The 12,497-nt window shown below is 41.4% G+C and overlaps 1 protein-coding gene across 1 annotated transcript; it reads right to left on the bottom strand.

The window, feature by feature from the left end:
* Nucleotides 1–981: 981 nt before the first annotated feature.
* On the bottom strand, nucleotides 982–12,345 carry prokr1a (prokineticin receptor 1a). Its single transcript, XM_074629854.1, has 3 exons — nucleotides 12,211–12,345; nucleotides 6,688–7,149; nucleotides 982–1,830 (listed from the first exon to the last, which is right to left on the bottom strand). The coding sequence occupies exons 2-3, from the start codon at nucleotides 7,113–7,115 to the stop codon at nucleotides 1,131–1,133; spliced, it is 1,128 nt and encodes a 375-aa protein (XP_074485955.1). The 5' UTR covers nucleotides 7,116–7,149; nucleotides 12,211–12,345; the 3' UTR covers nucleotides 982–1,130.
* Between the last annotated feature and the right edge of the window lie 152 nt (nucleotides 12,346–12,497).

The raw sequence follows: 12,497 nt of genomic DNA, 5'->3' as shown, positions 1-12,497 counted from the left end.
AACATTAGTTATTTACACTTCTTAGCGGTAGTAAGTGGTGGTCCCAAGTGGAGTTTTATGTTTTAATTTTAACGGTGTATAAGCTGCTTTGTCACATTTTAAAATATGATGGAACCATTTATGACGTGAGATACACTAGAATTCAAACTGAAATATTGTTGGATTGATGCGATCATATAAACGACTTCATCAACATTTTTTATTATTTATTTATCATCATTGTACAAATTAAATATACACACCATCAGTCTCCGGCTGCAGATCATCAGGGCAGCAGCATGATGAGTCATTGTTGTCATGCTTCCCTGTGATTGGCTCAGCTGTTTCAGAGCAATGAGATCAGTGATGTGATTGGCTGAGAGCGCATTTATTAATCACCATACCCTCTGATTTCAGCTCATTCTCATTCCCAGGTCGTCAAATACCGACGCTTTGTCACCCTCGGCGCTGGATGCAAAAGGCACCCTTTAGCGCTTCTATGAAACGCGCCAAGCTTTCAATTAACTACCATGTAAACCCATCCGCGTCAATATTAAACACTCAGAGAAAGTGGTCCGGGAGAGTGGTGACGGGTCTAATAAACACAAGGCTTTCATCCATGAGACCGCTGTTCGTGTCCTGTGCGCACAAGTGGTTTTGTTGCCTAAACCTAAGCAAGTGTTTATTGGGACCGAAAAGTGAAGCCGATGGCAAAGCGTCAGTATGTGATGAGTTGGGATGGTTTGGGGATTTATATTCCACTTCAGCCAGCATCTTTTGCACTTTACGCTGCTGCACGTGCTTGTAGCCCCCGTATATGATGCAGGCTTGTAGGGGAATACAAACGTTTTTTACTTGTTGTCCGAAAGCGGTTAACATCTTCCGAGTACTTCCATGATCACACAGGGTTGTCTTGCCAGGATAAGAACATCTTTCCTCGAGGCGAGACCAACGTTTAAATCCAGAATTTCCAGAAACAGAACTACAACATGGCCCCACTGTTCTTTTCTTCGCTGTATGAGCCACGCCCGCTACGCCTATTGGAAGCACATCATCTCTGGTCGGGTAATACACGTTGAAAATTTCCACTCTGTGCGTCTCTTTGCTCTGTTTCTGGGCGAGCTGCAGCAGATCTGTCAGATGTTTGACCTCTACTTCAGCCGAGCTCCCTCCGTGTCCTCCGTCACTCGGACGGAGCAGGTCCGTGCGTCCCCTTCATCCACCGACTTGGCGGCCGCAAAAGTCACCATCCTCAGCTGGAACTTGCCCGCCTTCTTCAGGCGCTTGGTGTTGTGTCGGACACTCATAAAGCAGAGGGTGTTGATGACCCCATTGCTCATGGCGATGCACTCGATGATGTAGAAGACCACCAGGGAGTTCCTGTCCCTGGATATGAGGGTGGGGTAGAAGTCCCGCAGCAGGGCGAAGCCGTAGTACGGCGCCCAGCACAGGACGTAGGCGACCAGCACCAGAATCAGCACCACCACCGTCCTCCGACGCCTCTGGAGCCTCTTCCGGATCTGATCTGTCTGGAATCCCGGGACGTCCTTAAACCACAGCTCCCTGGAAATCTGGATGTAGCAGACAGCCATGACGGTCACCGGGCCCATGAACTCCAGAGCGAAGATGAGGAGGAAGTAGGAGCGGTAGTAAGCCTGCTGGTCCACGGGCCAGATCTGAGCGCAGAAGGTCTTGTGGGGGCCACCTTTCATATGGGGGTACGTCGTCTCGGAGGCCATGTAGGCGGAGGGGATGGAGATGAAGATGGGGACGATCCAGACCGTCAGGATCACGCAGTATGCCGTCTGGTACTTCATACGAGGCTTCAGAGGGTAGAGGATGGCCATGTACCTGCACACAGGAAGAGTGAAAGCTTGTTAGTCAGATTGATGGATTTTACTGTTAATTATATGTAGACATGTTGCTACCCCCGATTCGACAGTTATCAGGCCATTAAATAGAGATTATCAGTCGCTATAAGCACCATAGATGTGAGTCAATAGGGGCCTACTGTACCTACTATAAGTGAAACTCAAAAGCAACACATTCTAACATGTTGTAAAATGTAACTAAACGTTACGTTTTGAACACAAACAAAAAGGCTCGTTTAGGTTTAGGCAACAAAACTACAACTTCTTCAGGTTCAGTCAACAAACTACAACTTCTTTAGGTTTAGGCAACAAACTACAACTTCTTTAGGTTTAGGCAACAAACTACAACTTCTTTAGGTTTAGTCAACAAAACTACAACTTCTTTAGGTGTAGGTAACAAAACTACAACTTTATTTAGGTTTAGGCAACAAAACTACAACTTCTTCAGGTTCAGTCAACAAACTACAACTTCTTTAGGTTTAGGCAACAAACTACAACTTCTTTAGGTTTAAGCAACAAACTACAACTTCTTTAGGTTTAGTCAACAAAACTACAACTTCTTTAGGTGTAGGTAACAAAACTACAACTTTATTCAGGTTCAGTCAACAAACTACAACTTCTTTAGGTTTAGGCAACAAACTACAACTTCTTTAGGTTTAGTCAACAAAACTACAACTTCTTTAGGTGTAGGTAACAAAACTACAACTTTATTTAGGTTTAGGCAACAAACTACAACTTCTTTAGGTTTAGTCAACAAAACTATAACTTCTTTAGGTGTAGGTAACAAAACTACAACTTTATTTAGGTTTAGTCAACAGAACTACAACTTCTTTAGGTTTATGCGGAAAAAAAACCCCACTTAGTTAAGTTTAGTGGAAAACATTGTGTTTTGGCCAAAAATAACAGATTGTTGATTTCACACGGGATGCGAATTCCAGTCTCCTAGGTAAAAACCCTGTGTTTTGTGTCCCGTCCATTGCCCCCAACCTCTACCCCTTATTGAGTTTCACGCTGTTTATACTACAGCCCCTGACTTCTGCTTCTACTCCTGTCATAATTACTGCGGTCACTAGAGGTCACTGTCATGTTCTATTATACGTCCTTTCGCTGATCTACCATGTGAATAGATGATAAAAGCTACTAATGGGTGTAGTAGGCCCCAATTGACCCACATCTATGAGGCTTATAGCGACTGATAACGCCAATCTGTACCCTTGATGCGGAGCTGAGAAGGACACAATCAGACACACTACCAGATGTTTAGCTGTGAACACTGAACTGGAACCACTTTGACCGTCCCCGGATATACAGAGATTATCCATCTTTCCTCTCTGCAGATGCTATTTATACATTATAGGGGATGTCAGCCATGATAAATTGAACAGGGCTGCTGGTCCTTAAGTGTGAGCGTCAGTCGATGACGGATTTGGTTCAGAAGCTGACAGGAAGCCCAGAAGCAGCTTTTTATTATGCAGTAGAAGAATTTAAATCATCTCCGGTCAGGTCGTCCTCCGAGTACTGAGATCTGTTTGATGTGGAGCTCTGTAGTTCAGCCAAACATACGTCTGCCTGCTGCATGCTAATGTTAGCAAGTGCTTACAGTTGGTATGTTGGCACAATAGCATGTTAATATGCCAAACATTAGCATGTCAGTAGGTGTTGAGGTTCATCTTAAAGTAGCCTAAAGCTGAGGTTAAAATTAAAATTACTACGTTTGTACACTAAAAATGTGACTCAACGTTGTGAACACAGGAGACGAACGAACAGCTGATTGTAACGTGAAATGTAACGTACGGCACACGGACAGCGGTCTCCTGGATGAAAGCTTTGTGTTTGTTGGACCCATCCACTTCCACTCCCGTCTGCCCTGTGTGTCTCTTTCATTCTTTAAACTACGTCACCACAGCACTTTCCTTGAGCGTTAACCGTTGACTCGGATGGGTTTACATTATAGTTAATGGAAAGCCTGGCACTAAGGAGTGCCTTATGTATTTACAATGGGAAGAACAAGAATCATTATTCTGATTAAGGAGTGTGGACGCATCACTTAAAGAAGGTCGACCTCATTGTTAACCTTGTCGTGACACCACATAAATAACCTAAATTAGCAATTTTAGCTGTACATTAGTGGCACGGCAAGGCTAGTCTGCACATCCTCCAGAAACAGGCTGCAGAAGAAGAAGTGCAGACTAACACAGCTAATGAGCTTTATTTTGTGTGTAGTTTCTTGCTCTATCACAGCACTGCAGCAGCTACTGTAGCAGCGGAGAGGAGGTGTGTTATCACAAACAAACCAGAACTCGGCCCTCGGCTATTCTCCCACACATACATGTTGCTGCTAACGTGATCTCAGCAGGCGGTCATGCACATGCAGGAATAATAAGCTTTGAGGCGATCAGAGGAACACACACCTACACAGAGAGGGAGAAAGAAAGGAAGAAAGAAAGAAAGAAAGAAAAAGAAAGAAAGAAAGAAAGGTAAATTGAGAGAATCAAGGAAGGAATAGAAGAAACTAAGTCAGGGTGAAAAGATTTTTTCTCCTGTTCATATTCTTCTCTGAATATTAATTGACCCCAAAGGATGAATTGACCTCCTATCATCTTTCATTTAGCGCCAAACCTTCAACTTATCCACAAGAAATGTCTAAATTAGGGCTGTCAAAGTTAACGCGATAATAACGCGTTCATGCAAATTGGTTTTAATGCCACTAATTTCTTTAACGCATTAACGCTTGCAGCTTTTAAGTTGAAGATACTGTGAAGATACTGCCATCATATGAAACTAACCATGTCATACTTGCTTGTCGCGAAGGAGGTTAAATAACGCTCCAAATGTACGCTAAATTTTGGCGAGGAAAAACTGGCATGACAATTTTCAAAGGGGTCCCTAGACGTCTGACCTCAAGATATGTGAATGAAAATGGGTTCTATGGGTACCCATGAGTCTCCTCTTTACAGACATGCCCACTTTATGATAATCACATGCAGTTTGAGGCAATAGTTAAGTCAGCACACTGATACACTGACACACTGACAGCTGTTGTTGCCTGTTGGGCTTGAGTTTGCCATGTTATGATTTGAGCATATTTATTTATGCTAAATGCAGTACCTGTGAGGGTTTCTGGACAACATTTGTCATTTTTTTATCTTGTTAATTGATTTCCAGTAATAAATATAAACATACATTTGCACAAACATACATTTCCTTTTTGTTTTCTTGACCTGTTTCTGGCGCTGTACAGCCTGTATAAGCCATAATGTTTCCACCTGGACGACAATACAGCTACACCCTAATGTTTTTTCCTGGTAGAAGAGAGCTGCTCGCAAAAACAATATTGAGCTGCACTCGCCACTGGGTTCAGTGCACATCACAGCGTGCAGTTGGGCTTACTTCAATGCAGAGAAAAGCCATCATGTTGTGGCGCAAGCCATTGGAAATAATGGGTTTCAGAGCGCAGTGGTGCCGTTGTCATGTTGTGTCTGAAAAGACCTTCAGTGAGGAAACAATGTCTTCGAAACTCATATTTTTCTGGGGGAGGACCGCCAGACCCTCCCCCGCTCAGATGTTGAAATCCTCCCTATTTTTGAGGTCTCAAGGTTGGCAAGTATGGTCCGCCACAGACAAAACAATAATTGAACATGGAGGTGGACAGTTGCCGTGAACAGATGTGGTTCATGTATCTACGCCCCTTCTAATGATTACTGAGGAGTAGTCACACAGTTTTTATTTACATCACTGCAGACTGATGGATAGAGGGCAAAGGTCACATGTCTCGGATCAGTGAGCATCCAAATTCAGATGTGATTTACTGAGAAATGACAGGAAACGGATAATTACAGAGACCAGGAGACACGGGGATGTGAACAGACTGACATCTGTTTGATGATGTTTGACTCAAATAATGTCCTTTTAATAAATATCATATATCAGGTTTTATCTTAACTTTCATTATAAAAACACCAAAATCAGTTGTTAACTAAATATGAGAGTGGAAACAGGACATACATTACAGTGACAGAATCATGAGTCATGTCAGATTTATAACCTCTAGATTGAACATTTGTTTCACTAGTCTATATTGTTTTTATTCATAATTTAAAATAAGTCTGAGGATAATGCTGATATTCCCAACGGCCTCCTCTCTTTCCTCATTATGCCTTTGCATTTCCTGCATTATGTTACCCATTTGCTATCTTGCTAAATTGTTCGCCTCTGTGTCTTCTAGACACCGACAGTAACGTTAATATTGCCGTGTTATATCAGAACATCAAGACGAGAAAAAGACTGACTTAAGAAAGCTTGGACTGAGTTTTATGACCACCTTACACTAAACGACCGAGATCACGCCGCAACTCTAGCAAAACTCTCATCATTTTAATTTCGACATTGAAAATATGTCTGCGACAGTGAAAATCGCTTGAAAAGTCGTTTGGTGTAAGGTCAGCATTTGTCAGCATTGGCTTTTTTAAACCATGACCCCTGTCATTCCCTAACCTTAACCACATGGTGTCACAATAATGTCCGCCTCATCAGCCCTGCAGTTACCTGACCTTCCTCACCTATACGCTCCCCACCGTCACCTCATTCCCTCATCAGCCTCTCACTACATGTATACAGGCCCAGATCCTTTGTTCCTCTGCCAGTTCGTCAAAGTTGCCTTTGAGTTCCAGCCATTTGTATTTGTTCCTGTTACCCATTCTGGATTTACCTGGATTTTGACCTGCTTTCTCCAAACCTCACCAAGTTGTTTTTAATCTTGCAATCTAACCAAAAACCTTCATGGACGTACTGGAAACCTACACTTGGACTACATGTGTGTGATGACAAGTGGGCTCACCTGTCCACAGCGATAGCCAGCAGAGCGTTGGTGGACACGTAGAGGGAGACGGTGCGCAGGTAGTTGGTGGATGCGCAGAGCAGCAGGCCGTGATCCCACGATAGCTGCTTCACCACGTAGTAGTCCAGCAGGAAGGGACAGCACACCGCCGCCACCAGCACATCCGACACGGCCAGGTTGGCGATCAGCAGGTTGGTCAGGTTGCGGAGCTGCTTGTAGCGGGCGAGGCTGGCGATGAACAGACAGTTCCCCACTCCGCAGACCAACATGATGCCCACCAGGACCACGGCGATGACGATGGTGGCCACAAAGAAGGCCTGGCCCTGCGTGGTGTCCGGGATCTCGTCGAGAGGAATCTCATAGTCCAGGCCGTCATTGGCCAGGACGTAGTCTGACAGAGCCAAGCTGCTGTTGGTTGGGTCGTCCATTTTGGATCAGGTCAACATGCCCAGGTAGGAGCGTCTGCAGGGAAGGTTTGGGAAGTAAAAAGAGTTTACATTTTGATTCCCGTGAAATAATAACAGTCTGTTCACAATGTCCACTTATTCTGGACATCCCCTTTAAGTTGGGTTAAGTTAAAAGTTGAGATTCTGCAGGAGGTAATCGTGATGTAATCAGGCGGCAACCTCCAGAGTCTGAAAAGTGAAGCCCATGCTGAAGTGCTTTAAACTTTCATTCTTTCTAATAGCCAGCAGGGGGCGACTCCTCTGGTTGCAAAAAGAAGTCTGATTGTATAGAGGTCTATGAGAAAATGACCCTACTTCTCACTTGATTTATTACCTCAGTAAACATTGTAAACATCTGTTTATGGTCTCAATCGCTAGTTTCAAGTCTTCTTCAATACAGCATGATGTTCATTTAGTAAATTATGGTTCCATTTAGAGTCAAATACACCATAAAGCAGGGTATGCTTTAGGGCGTGGCTACCTTGTGATTGACAGGCCGCTACCACGGCGTTGTCCGGTCTGGGAGTTGTCCTTGTTTTCGTCTTAAAACTTCAACCCTTTCACAGTGTGTTTTCAGTTCATGAAAGTTAATTAAAACCATTTTGGTCGCCTAAAAATGTCTTATTCAGCATTCAGCTCCACCCTCTCGTGTCACTTCTGGTTGCAAATACCAAGATGGCGATGACCAAAATGTCAAACTGGAGGCTTCAAAACCGTAGTCCACAAACCAACGGGTGATGTCACTGTGACTACGTCCACTTCTTAAATACAGTCTATAGATATAGAGTAGAGTGACACTGGTTACTTTTGTCAGCTACTGTTTCAAGGTCAAGAATGAACTTCCAATCTCAACTTTAAAGCAAACATGTTTCCAAAGTCAATGATGCATTTTCCATCTCCTAGCTTTGAGCTGTAGCTGTAGTTCGTCTTGGACCAATCAGAGTCATAATCAGAGTCATTTTGAAGATTGTAATGCACCTGAGGACAAATCCTGTAGGAACACATGAGCCTTTGAAGTGTGGAGAAAAGTCTGTTATCTCCTAAAAACAGCTGCTCACTGTAGTTTTTATCAAACAAACAGGAGGAAATGGTGCATTTGTTGGAGACTATTTTCAGCGACGGATTAATCCACATGTGGTGCTCTAGTGAGTATCAGTGGCAGCAGGACGGTGTTTGTGGGATTGAGTCAAAATAAACTACAGTGTGTGTTCATGATGATCAATGAACATGTCACCCAGTGACACAGTGAGGCTCATCGATGTGTTTTTAATAGCTTTTGAATAACAATTGAGCTCCATGGCTCAGAGGAAGAAGAGATATCAGGCTTTGATACACACACAATACTTGTTAGTAGATACATTCACTGTTGGTTTGGTCTTTTCAGTTCACAATAAGAAAAATACAGGATATAACTTGTGCTTTAACGTCATGTATAAGGTGGCAGGGCACTGGAGCCGATATCCCAGCATGCATTTACTGAAAGGCAGAGTACACCCTGGACAGATCACCAGTATATCTCGGGCCTCACACACATACAGTACAGACACTAGATTTGGTGTTTGACATACAGACAGCTGTTTGGCCGCTCAGTGTAACTTGAGAAATGTTGGATCTGAGTTTTTTGATGCATTATTTTCATAGTTTTGCTAATGGTGTTGCTATGTTACAGTGTTCATGTAGTCTACTTGTTAGATTTGTTCGCAGGTTGAGGAATGTTACGTCTCACCTCTGACGTCTGAAAAACTCTTTTACCGCTCCGACGCAAGAGTCAGCTGCATCAGAGTGGGTTTGTTCTCATTGATTGTAAATTGAAGCTCAGCAGGAGACAGCTGTGCTGTAGGAAGTATTCAGATCCTCTACTGAAGTAAAAGTACTAAAGTAAATGACCTGCATCGACAATGTTACTTAAAGGTGCTCTATACGATATCCAGAGCATCAATGTAGCATCAAACAACCATTAGTTATGTAAAGATATAGAGGAGTAATGTCTACCTGAGCAGAGAATGAAGTCACTCTCCCTCTGTTTGTGTTGTAATCAGCGCAACTCTGTGCTTTGTTGACATAGCCGGGCCGGCGTGTGTGCATACTGTATGTGAGCATGCCCCACTGGCTAGCTCACGGCCGCCGCTCTGCACTGCGATTACTGCTGATAACGCCGTCCCGACCAACGACACCGTTGCGGAAGCGTAGCGCCCACCCTCCGATTCCCCCTCAGGTAAACACAGTTAGCTTTGTTAGCGCTGTTAGCACTGTTGAGAGCCGTGCGGAGGCAATATAAATGTTCCCAATCTCGCATTTAGCGCCTAGAATTATGGCATAGTAATTCAGAATATGACTTTAAAGCCGTTTCACACCAAGCATGGATTTTTGTCCCAAAAATTTGCATGGAAATTTATAAAAACAAATTTTGTGGGTTCTTAAGAATGCTTGCACACCCCTGTGGAACATTTGTGTGGGGGGAACAAATATTCTGACGGATCTCGATTTCAGCGGATTTCCGCCTGCGGAAATTTATGTTTGACTAATGAAATCCTTTCTCCAACTGATTGCTGTCATTCTGCATAATAATTTGCCTTAGCCTTTGTTGCAGGGAGAGTTTGTATCTTGGAACAATGGGCGTTTGTTTTCGGGGTAACGGACTGTCGGACAAATGGGCTTTTTTTCGGTCAAATGGGACATTTTTCATACTATTGGTATTTCGGAATAACAATGGTGTACACAATAATGTAGGACAAACTCCGCAATGACTACCTCAACAACCAAATACAGGACAATATATGGCTTGAGATCACCCAGCTGCTGGGATACGATGAAGGCGGTTATGTAGCTGATATGCACTTGCTAATGTTATATGTTGATCATGGAGCGGGGCTACCCACAACAGCTAGCAGCATAGTTAGTTTATGTATTGTGTAGTTAATGTTAGCCCCTTTGACATTCCCTGTCTGTAGAGGTTTTTGTTGTGTGGAGCGGACACGGCACTGTTTAGGAGGAAACTCATTGCAAAAATGGAACACGGAAATGTGGATAATTCGCACTGGACCGGGTATGCATAGTTGTCACCTGCATGCAAATTTTCCACATTTCCGCACTACATTTTCACATCGCACTGGTGAGAAACGGCTTTTACTCATAATAATACATTAAAATATTGGCAGTGTAGCGTCTCATAAAAAAAATATATCAGAGACATTTTGCAGATAAAGTTATAATTTTGACTCCTTATGTCATAATTACTAATCATGATAAACTGCAAAGTTTGATGATTATATTTAACTTTTCATGTATATATTTATTTTCTTTGCATGAATGGTCTTCCATACACAAGTACACACATAGTTTAATCTTAATTTAAAAAGTGTCAGTCAAAAAATTCACATCATGCTACATCGTCTTAGCAGATGTTTCCACTGTCTTTAGGTTTGTTCTCATATTATTTCTAAATGAAAGGCCAGCGGAGTCAGTGGAAGGTTTGACTTAAATTCACCTGGTCAGTAGATCCTCAGACACACCTACCTGCTGTAGATCATAGCAGATCATGTTATATTAAAAAATAGGTACTATAAATAAATATAACTCATAAGGAAATCTGTTACTGCCAGAAAAATCTATAAATTAAAGATTAATAAATAAATTATTTATTTTCACGGCATTAATGGGCTTCCATTGACAAATTACTCCAATCTGTTAACCAATTTATATTACATGTGTGTACATGCATATATGCACATGTAAGCATAATGGTTCCACCTTTCTCACATTACTCATTCAATATTTATGGCAGCACTCTTTGCACTCCCTTTCACCTAAATGTGTCTTTGTTTCCTGTTTACATGAACAGTTTGACCTGTTTATACATATTGTATGTTGTTGTCCATGTAGTTGTTGTTTAGAGCTGCAGTGATTAGTCAATTAAGGGTTAGGGTTAGGTTGTCTGTCCATCATAAGACACTCTTTTGGTAATATATTAATCGTTTCAGTCATTTTTCAAGCCAAAAAATGCCAAAAACATTCTCAGATTCCAGCTCCTCATATGTGAGGATTGTCTGTTCTTTGTCATATATCACAGTAAATTTAATAATTTATGGTTTCTGACAGTTAGTCGGACAAAATATAGCACATTGAAGACGTCATAATGGACTCTGACATTTTTTTTGTTTACACTATTCATAGACTAAACAATTAATCAATTAGTCAAGGAAATAATGGGCAGATTAATCGATAGAAAAATTAAAATAATCGTTAGCTGCAGCTCTAATATGTTTATAGATGCTCCTGCTTATTACATAATAGTACGTTTATGAGCATTGTTCTACTTTTATAGATTTTTCCTATGAATAAACACAGTAAAATAAAACTGAATTTCTGTTTTGTTTGTAAATTTGTAAATATAGATTATTATATTATACAACTACTTCTGCAGGATGCACGTGTTGAACTGCAGAACTAAGGGTATTTTATTTTATATATATGAATTACAGTATCTAACTGTATAATTTAGACCTCATTGCCATCTTGCAAATAATAATAATAATAATAATAATAATAATAATAATAATAATAATAATAATAATAATGAAATATGAAGGATTTTTTTTAATTTATTTTTTTTTAACTTCTGACCACTTGAATTCTCTCCGGGACCCTTTGGGTTCCCCGGACCACACTTTGGGAACCACATCAGAGCGTGAGATACTACTTCGATTACAAAATAAGAAATAAAAAAAAACATAAGATACACATGAGAGCAGTGACGATATCAGCAACAGCACAACTACCTGGAAATATAACATGCATATAAGACCAACTATTTCTGCAGGTCATGAACTGCAGAATTAAGGTTATTTTACATTCAGTATTTGTGTTTGTGAAAACAACAACAACTAACATTTAGAATAAGCAGAAAGTTTTCAGGTGAAAATCTGCATTTAATGTGTGAAATGTAAAAAATCCAACATTCAGGTTTAAAGATTCTCCAGCTGGTCATTAATAACTCAATTAAATGACGTAATTAAAGAGAGAAATGAACACTGATGTGTGAATAAAGGAGATGATGATAATAATTAGTGATACAGACCTGAAGCTGCTTCTTCGCGCGCTCTGATCCACTGAATGACTGAAAGGACCTCGAGGCGCGTTCACGACGTCTAGCGACCCAACACGCACACGCACACGCACACTTTATTCCTCAGAACATAAATTATGTGCACGCGCTATGATGTCACATATGTCCCCTTTGTTGCTCACAAAACATACAAAGAGTTATATATAAAATACGTTTTTTTATCAGTTAAGCTTCCCAACAGTTTATACAGCTGAAAGAATTAATCAACAAATAAACTGGTTGATTGACAGAATATTAAT

This window comes from Sebastes fasciatus, chromosome 3, assembly GCF_043250625.1.
Source record: "Sebastes fasciatus isolate fSebFas1 chromosome 3, fSebFas1.pri, whole genome shotgun sequence".
NCBI classification, from domain to species: Eukaryota; Metazoa; Chordata; class Actinopteri; order Perciformes; family Sebastidae; genus Sebastes; species Sebastes fasciatus.
Note: the sequence above shows the minus strand (reverse complement) of the source record. Positions and strands in the feature narration are given on the sequence as shown.